This window comes from Lycorma delicatula, chromosome 1 (genome assembly GCF_047948215.1).
Source record: "Lycorma delicatula isolate Av1 chromosome 1, ASM4794821v1, whole genome shotgun sequence".
NCBI classification, from domain to species: domain Eukaryota; kingdom Metazoa; phylum Arthropoda; class Insecta; order Hemiptera; family Fulgoridae; genus Lycorma; species Lycorma delicatula.
In genome coordinates, this window is record NC_134455.1 from 199,151,495 (window position 1) to 199,168,117 (window position 16,623).

Consider the following 16,623-nt stretch of genomic DNA (forward strand, 5'->3'; position numbering starts at 1 on the left):
AATAAACACCAATCATGAATAACATATTCAATGCCCAGTTCAGACATTAGCCCACTAACAACATGGCAAGAACAAATTAAATCATCTCTACTAAATATTTCAGTAAATTTTCATTTCCATTTCTATATACTGAAATTTCAGTATCCTTGTTTAATAAATATCATTTTTTAAGACATGAACCTAGGAGTTCTGCTTGTTGTTTCGACAAATACAAGTCACGAATTAGGTCGATCAGTTCTGCTTGTGTGATGAGGTGAGGTTCAGTATTTGATTTTTCTGGAATACAATTAATATCTATTGAAGATGATAATTCACTGGTTGAGCCTTCTGGGAATCAGAAATCTCTTCCCAAGAAGTTGGGAGCAATGGGAATCTGTAATCAACACCATGAAGTACTGGTCTCATAGCTGAACAAACATTTGGGTATACAATACTATTTTTATTGTTTGAATTAAAACCAGTAACATTTGTTAAGCAAAAATAGCAGTCATCATAATGGTTAGTAGGTTCTCACCAAGTCATAGGTATGCCAAAAGGTAAATGCTCTGCTTTCCTTTTAACCATTGAGTTAGTTTAGAGAAAACTAACATGCATCAAGTGGGACTTGTGAAAACTACATGTATCAAGTAGGACTTGATGCATGCTACATGTGGAACCCAGGATTTATGTTGGTCTCCCAAGGGACAATCAGAATAATCTTTGTAAGCAGTTTTCAGCAGATTCAATACTAATCTTCACCGACTTTTCATGATGAATTCTCCTCAAACGTAACAAAAGATGTTTGGAAAATTTTTACAAGCCTGATTTTTATTCATTGTAAAATTTAAAATGTTTTAATGATTGAAAGTAAACTGAAATATTACATAAATATTTACTTAATTATAAAAATAATTAACTTTTAATTTATAAATATTTAATTACTTAAAATACCTCATAAAACTGTTTTACCATGGGGTGCAAAATAAAACAGCATAAACACACACACACACACACAGAGAGAGAGAGAGAGAGAGAGAATGTTGATGTTCAATAAAACAATACAATCTTTATAATATGTGTATGATAAAACCATTACCACAACTAAAGAACACACTATTGAATTACTCATTACTTGACTTAATGACATGTCTATACAAACATGTCTGGCTTGACATGAAATGACATCATTCGATTGTTATGTATCAAATATAGGTTTACAGCATGCATCACAATGTAAATCAGATGTGAATAAGCAAACATACAGATGTACTAACTTATTCATATTGTTTGTTCCATGAATGATGGATAAATACACATAAGAGGTTGTAACTTAAGAACATTATGTGATGGTTTGTTTCGGAATACATATTCAGATTCAGCATATAAAATACTATACAACACATATTCCCTTTTCAGTTCCAAACTGACAAAAAAATTAAAACATAAACTGCATATTTTATTTTGTAATGAATTAACCTCTTTTTAATCAGAATAAATAAGAAACCTGAAAAGAATTTTGTGTACCTCCTAGGAAATATTAGAAAAAAATTTTTGAAAGTACTTAGAAAACAAATTAAAAATTCATGTAAACTATAAGCAATACCTATACCAAAAAGGATGTTCATATTGAATGCAGAGTTATTAAAATACACGTGCTGCTGTGAATGGGACACACAGGCGGAGTGGACTTTCGAACAGGTATGAAGCCAGCCCACAGAAATACATACTGCATTGTATATGCTATAACAATGCACTGGTAGCACTGAAGAAGATGAATTAGTTCAGGTTTGCTGTAATCATTACAAAAAACTACCTATTGTTGAGAAAAAATGGTTCACAATGAAAGACTACCTAAATTATAACACTCAAAAAAAATGCCCTTACTTATCTTACCTTCAGCTGGAGGAGGAAAACAGAATTCAACAAATGTTTCTCTAACAAGAGAACGCAGTTCACGATCCAATTTAGGATTCTCAAAAAGAGGGTACAGTGATGGTAACACCCTCTTTTCTAAAATTTGTCTCAAAGAACAGGAAACACCTTGACGAATTTTATCAGTTAGAGGGGGATAAAACATCGGAATTATCTGCAAAAGTAAAAATAATTACATGATTAGAATGAACTGCACCAATTACTTGATATGAATACCAGTTAATAAAATAACAGTGATAATCTAATTAAAATGACTACACTGGATCTTATACTTTGAACATAATACTTTATCAAAGCCCCTGAAAAGATCTTGTGAGTTTCTTTTCAACATCAGGTTTTGCACCACAAGCAATCTCTTAGCATAAATCTCTTGACATATGATTCACATATGAAAAATCACACATTAATATTGGTAACAAAAGTAATGTTTTATCAGTGTATGCCACCAACCATGTATTAGGTTATAATTATATTTAGGTTTCATATACAGTCTGTATGTATTGTTGAAAAATTATGAATATAATATAACATCTACATGAAAGAAAATATTCAAACATGCAAAATGAAAAAAAAAAATTAATTAGATCCAGTATTGACAAAAAGTAATTACAGACCATCTACTCAACTTGTCAATGCCATTAATAACATTACAAACATTAGAATAACATATATTAAAAACTATCGTTTAAAAAATTTTATGATAAAAACACTCTTGATACATGATTCACCAATGAAAAATCACAATAATACAAAGTGTTATGCGAGGTACTTACAGTCACATTGGTAAGAAAAGAAATAATATTTCATCAGTGGATGTCACCAACCTTGTGTCAGATCAGGATCATAGGTCAGGCAAACACCTGACCTATGGTCCTATATTTATTGTCTGATCTATGCACTGACCTATGATCCTGGATTATGAGAACAAGAAGTAAAGCATGCTGAAAAGTAGCAATTTAATTTACAGGTTTTAGGTATACTAAAATAACCTAACATTAAATACAAATTAAATAAATATTGTACGTGCTTCATTAAAAATATGTTACACCAATTTTATTTAGTAACATCATATCATCTGAATAATTACTCTTTATTATATTTTACAATGTATGTAATTTAATCATACATAATAACAATTATTTCATCATTTATATAACTAGATATTTTTTATAGCGTATGCTAAAATTTTGCTTCTTTTGCTTTTTTAATTATCAAACAAATTATAAATTATGGTAAAAATTAAAAAGCAATACATCCTTTAATGCATCAATAAAAATTAGTAAGTGAAGAAATTTAAAGTAATCAACATACAAAAAAAATAAAATAAAATTAAGGACTACAAAACTGCCATTTCTCACGTAATAAAAAGAGACTTGTACAACTGTCACTTAGGGCAGTGTACCTACATTGATCTAATACAAATGGAAAAAAAAGATTTAATTAGATCCAGTATTGACAAAAAGTACTTACAGACCACCTATTCAACTGGTCAATGCCAATGGATAGATAAGAGGTTAGTGTCTTTGAAAAGAGGAAGGATGATGTTTAGTGGATGCAATGAAATTGTGTACGATTCAATGATGACATGATGATTTTAAGAAATGAAGCAGTGGATATTTAACAGATTATTTAAAAATAAGAAGATATGATAGAATAAGGTAAGAAAATTAATGTTAAGCAAATAAAAGTAATAAGGTAATAAACTAATAAATGTCTCCAAAAGAAGAAAGAACTGAACTACATTCAGAAATTTGGTACCATTTTAACAATGATTTTAAAAGTGAAGATGAAACAAAACCAAAGTAGGAAAGGCTAAGTAAACATGTAATAAAAAAAGTCATAGTAAAGATACAGTTAGAAATTAAAGGAAAATTAAAAACTGAATAAATAACTAGTGAAATGTTACTTTTAGAGTACACAAGGTCTGATCTAAAACAAGGATTTTTTTTAATTACAGCCACTGTGTCTTGTCAACTGAGTTGATCTTTTTCAGTATCTTGATAGTAATGTTAGCGACATACGTGTTAATTTTCAGCCAATTGAAACGCTTAGCTTGGGTTTGGTTAGCGAAAAAGCAAGGCGTGCTTTACTCTATTCTGTGATTTTTTTGTGTGGCAAAATGTCAGATCAGAGAATTTTTCTGAAATTTTCATTAAAAACAGAATTAAGTGCGGCAAAGCATTTAAAATGTTAAAGAATCCTTTGGCAACAATGCTGTCACAACCACGAGTTTCTGAATGGTTCTAACACTTTTAGGAAGGCCAAGAAGACAATGAAGATGACAAGTCTGGGTGTAATAGTACATCAATCACTGATGAAAATGTCTAAAAAATTAATGCAAATGTGCTTGCTAATCACAGAATCACCATTATTAGAGAGGTTGGCAAAGAAATAGGAATTTCATACGGTTTATGCAAAGTAATTTTTATTGTTTTGAACATGAAATAGATGGCAGCCAAATTTGTTCTGAAACTGCTAAATTTTCAACAAAGACAACATCACGAAACTATTGCTGAACAAATGCTTACTGACATCGCTGATTACGTAGACTTTTTTAACTCCCTTTCCCTCAAGGCCCGATCCACATCCCGTACAACACGACCTCGAGGGTGCCAGTTGCCTTTACTCCCCTGGGAGGCCATGCCAGACCCAGCTATGCCAGTCCTGACAGCACCCCCCCAGAGGCTGGGTCTGTCTTTTAATAAGCGCCTGCCTCTAATCCAAGAATCCAGGTCCCAGACTGGGTCTTGGTCTTTCTTTTCCCTACCTAAGGACCGCAGGAGTCCCCATTCAATCTTTGAAGGTTGGATGCTGGAGCATCCCACCCCTCCTGAACGGGGCTGTCCTCCCTGCCATAATGCTAACACCCATCACCCATCTTCCACTTCTTCTACGGCTTTCTTTCGGATGATGTTTTCTGTTACATTACTGACTATTGACCAGTTCCGCTCACCATGAAACATTACCTCCACTATATGTGGTAACCTCTTCCAACCGCATCCACATCATCATCCTGTCTTCCTCCCACCTTAGGTACTGGAAGACAGTATGTTCTACAGTATCCTGGTCTCCACAATACTGCAGCTTTAAGACGACCGTTTTCTCCTGCTGCATAGGTAACAATTGAAGCTACCATGCCCTGATAACAATTGGGTTAGCTCCAACATGAGTTCCACGTGCTCACGTCTGAGCCAAGGCCTGATATGTGGTATTAACTTCTTCATCCAGAGACCTACCTCTGATCCAGTCCATTTCTCCTGCCAGCGCTCTGTTGTCTCCTTCCTGGCCATGCTCTTTGTCATCCCTTCTCTTTCTCTTCTTCGCACCGTTTTTCTGCCATGTGCTGCATAGGAGGGAGTGAGGCAATCACCAGAACTGCCTCTGTAGAGACCGTTCGGTAACCCCTAGCAATGCCAATTGCCAATCGGCGCTGCAGAATAGCCACTTTTGTGCACAACACCCTCCTCCACACTGGTGCGGCATACAAGACAATGGACCAAGCCATCGCTGCCAGAATCCTCCTCTTTGATGAGCTTGGCGTGCCAACTTTGCTCATGAGCCTTGACAGCTGACACTGTTCTATCTTCCTTGGCGACTGCCTTCCTGACGATCTTGAAAATGTCACCGACTGTCAAGCCAAACCTCCAGGTATTTGGCTTTACTGACTGGCTCAATAATGACCCTCCTTACCTGTAGCCTGATGGAGGAGAGTTGCCTTTTCCTGGCCGTCACCAGCAGCTTCATTTTCTATGCATCGAGGCTAAGGCCATGGCATGCCAATCATCTGTCGAACAATAGAATGGTCTGTTCACCTTTCCTGATTATCTCCTCTTCTGTTCTGGTGACTATTACCATGGAGACATCATTCACAAAACCGGTAACCGAAACTCCCACAGGATACTAAAACCTGAAGACATGAATGGTAGTGAGTTGAATGCATTCTTGACAACCAACATCACCACCGCCGGGATGTATCACATCCTCCAAGAACTCGCCGTGGCCTCATCAACAATCCTCATCATCCTAGCTATGGCATCCTCCATTGTCCGCTCTCTCCTAAATCCATATTGACAATCACTAAGGCTTCCCTTCTGTTCTACTTCATCTCGGAGATGCTCCGCCAACAGCCACTCAAAGAGTTTGCTTAGGCAACTCAACAGGCAAAGAGGTCAGCATCCAACTGGCCCTCCTACCTCTATTCCACTTTTCCTCAGTAGAACCACCCTGGCCTCCTTTCATTCTGGTAGCAAACAACCATCCAGGAGCATCTGATTGAAGGCCGCCAGCACTTGGTCTGCAGCAACTTCCACCATTGCAGCCACAACCTTGTTAGTAACCCAGTCAAGACCGGGACTCTTTTTACCTTTCAGCCTTCCTGCCACCTGTCACAGCTCACCCATTGTGAATACAGGTATATCCACTGCAGGCTGTCTCTCTATAGTTGGTCTAGTCACCTCTAGAGAACAAAAGATCAATTTGGTTCCTAAGAACCTCCTCGGCAAGAACAGGTAACACCCTACCAAATCTACCAGCTACGATTTGGAAGGTGTCACCCCATATGTCGTCCTCCTACCTGTCCAGGAGCTCTCTCCACTTCCTCTTCTTACTGTCTATATTTCACTCCTGTAAGTGCTCCTTTTTCCAGCCAGCTCCTTTCTGCATGAGAGGATGTCCTCACGATACCCCCTTCGCATGGCCTGCTGTAGCTATCTCCTGGCCCTAATACAGCACCTTCTTGCCTTTGTCACCTGAGCGGTCCACCAATATACATTCTTTGTGGACTTCTATTGTCCAGCGACTCTAATTTTGCCTTTGAACCACCTTTGTCAGGTAGCTGGGGGAGACATTTTCCAGGTGACCAAAGTGCTCTTTCAACAACTTCTTAAGCCTAGCTAGGCCCTCTTTCAAACATAATCTCCTGTTGTCAGCCGCCACACTACAAGAACCAATATCCCCAATCTTAAACCAAACAAAGACATGGTCACTTGCACCCTTTGGCCTGATGCCCTTCCTCACCACAGTTATGACAAGACTGACCTGTCAGGGCCACTGCATCTGGCCGTCATGTGCCTCACCTTGAAGCACCTGTAGCATCGTGGCTCCTCCGTACTCAGGGACACCCTGCAGTGGATCCATCCCACGCAAATACTTCTCTGGCCGCTAACACTGTCACAAACACTGCTGACATCACGATTGTGGCTCTCTTCTTGCCACCAAAGATCGAGCATAAGGAGGTCACTCTCATATCCTCCATTTTTCCATTGTTGCCATTGGCCTCACTGATGGAGTTTAGAAGCTCTACTTCTGTCACTTCCTCCTCAAGATTATTAAAAAAATGAGGCCTATCCTACAAGACCCACTTGTGATACTTACACCCTCTAGTTTACTAGACATCTTCTGAACCTCTACAGTTTCTTCTTTGTTGGTCCTCACTTTCATATGCAAGGACTCCCCTCCACCTCTCCTGATGGATGGTATGTAAGGCGACCTAGCTGTCTTTCGACTTCATTGAGAAGGAAACTCAGACTCCATTTTTACTTCTTCTGGCGAACTCGATTTAGACAACTTAATATAAAATAAAATAAATTCAATATACTTTAATTCAAATCACTTACAATTAATTAAAACAATAGCTTTACCAACAAAGCTATAAAAGTCTATCAAGTTATGATAAGCACCTGTCATCAGTTATCAATAATCAAATTAAAATTAAATTACCTCTAACTACACTATGTTATCAATTCAATGTTCATATTATCAACGTAGATAACATATTCTAATTCTTAGAAATAAAATTCTGATTGTCCACTGCACATGCGCACAACTAAGCACACACACAAACAAGTTCAAACCTTATTGCCTACTGACAATAAAGCTATATAACAAAAAAAAACCACTATAAAAAAGTTGTCCGTAATCCAAAATCTTCAAAACTATAAAACACGACCAATAATAAACCATCGTACTTACCAAATATCCAGTCCAATAGAAAAAAACCACAAAACCAATCCAAAAACACAATCAAAACCTCGGAGCAATAGACATATCCTCTCACAACAAGAACACCCACTCAACTGGACTACCTAAACTTCTCAAACGCATTGTAACTAGTTTCAAAATGAGTGTGTTTGGTTAAGACATTAAGTGATGGCTCAATTGCCCCAATGGAAGTTTTCTGAGGTGCCAAGACCAAAAAGACCCTCAATCCGGTAAAATGTGAACCTTCTAATCATTTTCTTTGACTACAATGGAATTACTCACCATGAATTCCTACCGCAAGGTCATAAAGTCAACAAGGAATACTACCTAGAAATTATATGCAAATCTGCATAAGGCAATCTGGAGAAAATGAACTGAACTTTGGACAGACAACTTGAGAATTTTGCATAACAACAATGCATTGGTGCACACTACTTTACTTATCCAACAGTTCTTGGTGAAATACAACATTGTTGTGATGCCACAACCACCCTATTCTCAGACATGGCTCCCTGTGGCTTTTTCTTATTTCTCAAAATTAAAAGGACACTCAGGGACAATGTTTTTCAACAGTGGACGAGATAAAGGCGAAATTTCAAGCCATGTTCAAAGTGATATCCAAAGTGGTGTTTTTACCAGTGTTTTTCAAATTGTTGCTACATTGGCGTAAATATATAACATCACAGGGGGACTACTTTGAAGGGGATGGAGTAAACATTGAAGACTGAATAAATACTTTCAAAGAAAATTAAAAATTCTCATTACTTTTTGATCAAACCTTGAATTTATGTAAAAATGTGAAGAAATTTTGGTGAGTACAAGAAATTGGAGATTAAACTGACAGATTGAAAAAATGAATAAGTAATGAGAAGAGTGAGCAATAGATAGTCAGAGTAATTTAATACAGGAAAGCTAACTAGTCTGATACATATCATCAATGGAGGGGGAGGATGAGAGAGAGAAAGAGATGAAAAGAATAAAAATTATAGAGTCTAAAAGGAAATGGGAACTGCTATCATGAACCCTGGAGATTTGGATGGAAATATGGAAAAAAATGAAAATGGATATGGTGCAAAGAACCTGTCTGAGGGTATAACCAGTAGACAAATTTCTTAACTGACTTGAAAAAAGTCAGTTAAGAAATTCTTAAATCAATTCACACAAAATTTTATAAACTGCAGCTCCATTGTAATTCACATGATAACTATTTGAAGAAATTTATAAAGTTTCTTAACATGTTCAACAAATATATCACTTAAGTTAACATAGCATTATCAAGTAACATAGATATTAATAAGAAAAAAATTATAAATATATTTCAAATATATAAATCTAATTAAATTAACATACTCACTCTACAAAGGAAATCCAAAAGTGTTGCAGTCACTACTGGATGAGATCGCATGGAATGATGCATTACAAGAATAGCAGGTTCTAAAAAAAAGTTAACAGATTATACCAGCTAAACCATTAACACAGAACAGCATACTACATATGTAAAATCTTATATATAAAGAAGATAATAAACAGTAGACTTTAAAAAAAGGAATTAAGTTTTGGCAAACTGTAAATGAATACTGGAAAAATTGAAGCAGCAGAAAACTCCTATAAGATCTGTTTACAATATATTATAACATTCATAATAAAATTGTTCAATTTATTTATTAAATACCACTATCCACCAGATGGTGGATATAAAATCTAAATCTATAAGATTAGACCTTAAAAAAATTTACCTAACACCATCAAATGTATGCTATTCACTTTACCTTAATTACACATAGTAATGACGGATAACCACTATGATGTATTACGTAATAATGGATGACAATCATTACTTAATATTATCAGAAGATTTGGCAATTCTGATGGGAAATATTTATTTTCACAGCCTTTTACATTACTGGTTTCTATATATGTCTTCCTTCAAATCAAGAACTTGGCTTTATTGTCATTACTTTGAAGAGGGTGAGAATTAAAAATATTGGGCAGAAATGTAATTAACTAAGCCCCAGAAACAAATGGATATGATGTAAAAAAATGTAATGCTTGACATTAAAAGTGCTTAGAAAATATGGTAATAAGTAAAAAAGTAAAACAGGTACATAAAAGTATTTAAATATAATTTTTTTATTTTACTAAATATACTTGCTTTTTGAAAAACCTAGTAATTAAAAAATGAAAAAAATTGAATAGGAGTGCAACAGGGCTCTTCGAAGTAAACTATACCAAAAATGTATAGAATTCAAATTATGAAAATATACATTTGGATTGTTGTTAATGATTGGGATTAAAGGAATTCAGTATGGCTTCTAGTAATAAGCCGTACTAAGAAAATAGGACTCAAAATTTGTGGAATATCAACTTTTTAATTCCTAACTTTTTTAACATAACATTACTCTACTCACCCTGCAAGTAGACAGAGACATGATTTTAAAGAAAAGTGTAAACTGTGGATAGACAAAGGGCATGTAAGATTATGTACGAACAAAATTATTTTAATAAAAGTTGAAATATATCTGGCTAAATAAGTTTAATCAGCAAAAAAAGTCCTGAAAAATGAAATAAAGTTTATCAATATTTATTCTGACTATTCTGTATTTAACCATACCTATATTCATGATATTATCTTTATCAGATTCGAAGAAAAGCCAGTCGTAAAAAAGTGCTAGTTTGGCATTAGAATACGCTACACTTGATGTACAAGTAGTAAGTAACCAACCAATAACTGCCCATCGTGGAATTATGTCAGAACATAGAAGCTCATTGGTAGGATGTATAACACCCACTATAAAACGAATAAGGTCACAACGCAGTGTCTGAGATTCAGGCATGGCCAAATACTGAAACAAAGCAAGTAAGTAAATTATATTTTATAGAGAAACAAATTCATTTTATTAATTCTCTCTTAAACAAAACCACCTAAATACAGGTGTCAACATATTCAACATAAGAGCAGAAATATATCACTTCAAAGGTTAAATTGTATTACTTATTTCAAAATTATAAGAACAGATTCTGAAATTCATAAAATCGATAACAAGACCTTCATCTGAAAATAAATTGACAATAACTGAAGTTACCAGATTTGAAAATTTTAATTATTGAAATTTATCTGTAAACATCCATTTGTAAAGCATAAATTTTCATCTTTTTTTCTGAATGAAATCTGATTTCAAGTCTTCATGAAAAAGTACAAAAAATTATATTTTTCTTTTACCTTAGAAATCTAAGAATTCATTTATTTATGCTATTCTTAGTCCATTATTAAACATTTTGTTTAATAATGTTTACATTAATTACCATTAAAATTGCTGAGGGTTCCTTTTAAAGCTATTACATGCAACATAATATTTGATAGCACCTCATATAATTGGCTTAATGTACTCAAATAATTGGCTTTTAATGGCTATTTAATAGTTTTTACTAATGCCATAAATCCATAAAATGATTTTATAAGAGAAAAAGCTTATAAGTAAAATTATTTGAGTAAAAGGTAATAACTTACTGAACTGAATGAATTGTAAGAATATAAAAAATTCTGAATGATGATACTAACATACAGAATATCTAGAACTAAAATATACAAGGTTAAAAAATGCAAAGAAAATTACTTTGTTACTACTGGCAGTGCTACCATATCTGATAAGGTGTAATATTAACCTAACTTTCGCCTTACAAATATTGTACTAGCAGAATGTGATTAAAGTATGTGTATTGAGTCTCATTTCCCCAACAATTTATTCATTTCATTTTTTGTCTGAAAGGAAAAACAGCAATTGGAATTTACCAGCTTTCTGCAATTTCTGATGAAGGCATAATGATTAGTTAAAATATGTCAAAACGTTGCAATATCCCACGCTTCACATGAACCAGACTTTATACCACACAACTATCATTCGTTTACAAATTTCAAAGAACATCTCGCAGAAAAATCTTTTCATAGCAACAAAGTTCCAGATTTGTGATAATGATATGGTTATGAGAGCAAGAGACTTCTCTGTCAGAATCAACTCATTCTTAGGGGGTTCTTTTACAGTTATGTTGAAAAATAAATAGTAAATGTTCTAAAGGAACTAGAGAACAAAAAAATAAAATATTTAGACTTGTGGTTTTTAATTTTGTTAAACACTCTCATTTTGTTATAAAAAATTCTGGCCTGTTAGCTACTTTCTGATTGTGCATTTGGCCTGCAAGCAATTTGAGTTTGAGACCATTGATGTAGACCATAATTGTGTAAATTATCTAAAAGTGTTTTTTATGTACTCATCTTGTTTGGGTAATAGGTTTGAGTTGTTATTTCAAACCACTGAGGATTAGTCCAACATTAGATGGATTATGGTTTGATGTCAGAGGAGCATAGTGCTAACATTCTGAAAGTATTGACTTACCAAAATCAACTATTCCTGATTCCTCCTTTCCTTATATGTTGTGTTCCAATTCTGTGTGTTTAATAGATGTACATCAAAGATCAATCCAGATTACAACCTACAGAGTCTGATTAGTATGTTGAGGTGATTATTAGTTTTACTCATTTCAGGCAAAAGCATACATCAAATTTCAGTCTGATACATTCATATTCTGCTGTTGACAGTAATTTTGAGTTGATCAAGTATTGTGATTTGTGAAAAATTATCAAAAGAAAATTTCAGATGGTGATCCAATATTACTTTTTGAAAGGTGTGCTAGAAACTAAAGCCAAACTTTATAAATATTATGGTGAGTCAGTGTTCCTTTGATTAGAACAGTTTACAAGTGGTTTGATTATTTTTAGAGTTGTTACATGAATCCAAACGATGTGAAAGATAGGGGATGACATGTTGAGGTTACAGCTCCAAAGAATATTGAAAAATCCATGATGGAAGATAAACACTGAAAATGTGTGAGATTGCTAAGATAACTGACATTACAAATGATAGATTTATCATATTTTACATGATTATCTACACATGTAAAAACTGTCTGGGAGGTGGGTACTATATGTTTGCTTACATCGATCTAAAACATAAATGAGTAAACATTTAAGATTAGTTTTGAGCAGTTCAGTGTAATAATCTAGAGGAAATTTTGAACTGTTTCATAAAAGCTGATGAAATATACACACATCACTTCTAACTTAAAACTAGTGAACAGTCAAACAACTGGTTGCAGTCGAGGAATTTGGTCCAAAGAAGCTGAAAACCATCTCATCACAGGAAAGGTGGTGGTGGCCGTAGTCTTTTGGGATGCTTGTGGCATAATATTAAATGATTTTCTGAAAGGGTAAAACAATTAGTGGAGAATATTATACATTTTGCTGGATCATGTAAATGAGGAAATAAAGAATAATGACCACATTTGACAAAAAAGATGGTTTTTTAATTAAGACAATGCACTGGCTCATTCTTTTACAATTGTAACCGCAAAACTGTTCAAATTATGCTACAAATTTCTTTTCCACTCCCTTCTCGCCAGACTTAAAACCTTTAAATTATAATTTTTTTCCAGATTTGAGGAAGTGATTCTCTGGAAAGACTTTATGTGAAATGATAAAGTTTGCCGAAACATCTGCCTATTTTTTAAGATTATGATAAATCATACTATATGAATGGTACTGAAAAACTTTCATTGTTGGAATAAGTATATAGACCTAAAAGGAGATGATATGAAATAAAAAATTTTTTCTTGAAAAATCGTTTTTTTCTTTTTCCCCTCCCACAAAGTTTGAAAACACTCCATGTATATTTTTATTTATGTATTTTGAAGTCAACAACTCTAAGGTTCAAATCCTAGTAAAGGCGATTACTTTTATACGAATTTGAATACTAGATCGTGGATACCGGTGGTTGGGTTTCAATTAACCACACATCTCAGGAATGGTCGACCTGAGACTGTACAAGACTACATCTTCATTTATCCTCTGAAGTAATACCTTATGGTGGTTCTGGAGGCTCAACAGAAAATAAAGTACCACTGGTTATATAGCTAATGCCAGAATTCTACAACTTGTAACTATAAACTTATTCCAGGAGTTCTAAACTTCTATGCAGCTAACAACCACAATAAAAATGGCAAGCCCTTTTTTTGAAAAATACTACCGGAGGCAGTTCTAATCTATCACATTACAAGAATGTGCAATTGGCCATCTTGGATTCTGTGGGGCCAGATACAAAAAACACATTGAGTTGGTCAGAGGACTCTGGTAAGTTAGAATTAAAACAAAAAATAAAATTTAAAAATAATATTTTATAGGGATAATAAATGTAAATTCACTCTTAAAAACCAGTTAACTAATGGAATTAACAAAATTATTAAACAAATTCTGAATTAAAATTTGTGTAATTCAGGAAACGAGATTCCAGGATGAAAATAACTTTAATAGCGAAAATTTTAAAATTCTAAAAGGAAAGCCAGCATAAAAGATTAAGGGCACAAAGAATCTTAAATATTTCGGAACTGCTTTCTTAGTCGATAAACAGTATGAAAATAATATTATAATTTCCATTCTCCAAATAATAGGCTTTTTATTCCTATAAGTGTAAAAATAAATATTACAATTTAATTAATTGCCATGCCTCTATAAATTACAATATCATTACTAATCCCGAAAAAGTGGAATTATGCTGGGAAACCTGAGAAAAAGAAACGGAAAAATGAAAAACACATTAAAATTTTGCTTGGAGATTTTAATGAACAAATTTGTAGAGAAGAAGATCAAGAAATAAAAGTTCACAATTTGTAAAACATTTGAATTGCAAATGTCAACAAGGTTAAGAATAAGAAAACTTCTAAAAAAGTGCAAAACTTGGAAGAGTCCAAACAAGGAGCCAGGAGAGTTCCAATTAGATCATGTTGCAATCTCCAATGAAAATATAAAGGACATTTAAAATGTCAAAGTTATAAAATCAGATTTCGACTCCAACCATTATTTGTCACAAATTAAACTAAAATTCCTACCAAAAATTAAATTTAAAGGAAGAAACCATTAAAAAATTTAAAAACAAAATTTCTAAAATCAAAAAGGGCAGTTGGGACGAAATTAAAAGTAGATTAATTAAATCTGCAGAAGAAACCTTTTCCCAAGCTAAACGAAAGAAGCAAGCAGGGTGGAATAATACCTGTGAAGAAGCTCTTGTTATTAGAGAAAAGATTTAGAAAAATATTATTATGGCCCAAATGAAGAAAATACTAAAAACTTGAGTAGAAATTAAAAAGGAAACCTCAGAAACTTTTAGAAAAACAAAAAGAGATTGTATAAAACAAAGATGCTGAGAAATAGAAGAGAATTTTACTAAGTCATTTAGTTTAAACTTTCTATTTTTAACCCAATCTGCACAAACTTTAAAAACGAAGAAGGAAACTTTATAATGAACATGGATGAAAAGTTAAGAAGACAATTATTTTAAAAAAATTATTAAATTGCCTGGACACCAAAAAAACTTTTAACTTTATTAAAAATAATGAAAAAACTAAAAATTCACAACCTCCAGATCTAAAAGAAATTAGACATCATTAAATCTGTAAAGAATAACAAAACTTGTGGAGAGGATTATATAGCAGCAGAAATGTTAAATATCTAGGCAATGAATAATGCTCCAAATTGGAAACCATTCTAAAAGAAATCTGGGAAAACGAGAAAATCCCAGAATGGAAAATTGTGTTAATACATCTACCCCATAAAAAAGGAAATAAAATATAATAATTACAGAGGGATCTAACTTCTATCAGTTCTGTATAAAATTCTGTCCAAAGCCTTGCTAAACAGAGTACAGCCGATAATAGAAAAAGAGATAGGCAAATATGAAGGATTTAGACCCAGAAGAACTTGCGCAAAAACATATTTAACTTAAAACAAATTTTACAGTATCAGAAAATTAGAAACCAAAAATTAATTATAATATTTATAGATTTTCAAATAGCCTACGATTCTATTCATTCCAGGTCTTTATTTGAAATATAAGAAGAATTTAAAATAGACATAAAAACAATTAACATTATTACAAATACAAAATCCAAAAATAAATTTCTTGAAGATCTTTCAGAACCATTTGAAATAAAAACAGGCATCAAACAGGGAGATGAACTTTCTCCGATCCTCTTTAACTGCACTCTAGAAAAACTAATTAAAGAAGGGAAGAAAGAACTAGAAAAACTAAATATTGCAGAAAATGTTAAAATAGGATATAAAAACAAATTTTAAACACAACCTTATTAGCCTTCGCAGATGATATTTGCAAAAGACATGGATAAGGCTTGAATTTAAGCAAATTTGCTAATAAATTAAGTCTACAAATTTCTTTTGAAAAAGCAAAATGGTTCTCCAACGATAAAAAAAATACATTACATAAAAATTCTTAAAATCAGGAAACTAAAAAAAGTATAAAAATTTAAATCTCTGTGCGAAGTAATAACACCATACATTCTAGAAAAGGAGGCGTTAAAAGAGCGAACACAGAAAATACCATTAGCATTCAACTTAACAAGAAATTTATAAAATGAAAAATTGCTTTCGCATAATCCTAAACTTCAACATTACAGAAGAGTAATTCTTCCAGAAGAGTTATATGGCGCTGAGTGTTTGTAAAATTTTTCGGACAGACTTTTTAAAATAGAAAAAATAATTTTAAGAAATGTCTATGGACCCAATTACCAGGATGGAATTTATAAATTAAAAGTGAAACAAAAATGTATAAGAATACAGTAAAAATAAAAGACATCATCCAGAGAAGATTATAATTTTATGGGCAGTTATAC

General features: G+C 33.2%; 1 protein-coding gene across 3 annotated transcripts in view; it reads right to left on the reverse strand.

The window, feature by feature from the left end:
- Nucleotides 1–16,623, reverse strand: part of IntS3 (integrator complex subunit 3) — a 111,351-nt gene that overhangs the window by 58,313 nt on the left and 36,415 nt on the right. For all 3 annotated transcript variants that reach the window (XM_075370324.1, XM_075370333.1, XM_075370341.1), the window contains exons 6-8: nucleotides 10,502–10,733; nucleotides 9,245–9,324; nucleotides 1,873–2,065 (exon numbers count right to left, since the gene is read on the reverse strand). In XM_075370324.1, coding sequence (XP_075226439.1) covers nucleotides 1,873–2,065; nucleotides 9,245–9,324; nucleotides 10,502–10,733 — 505 coding nt within the window. The remainder of the gene's footprint in view (nucleotides 1–1,872; nucleotides 2,066–9,244; nucleotides 9,325–10,501; nucleotides 10,734–16,623) is intronic.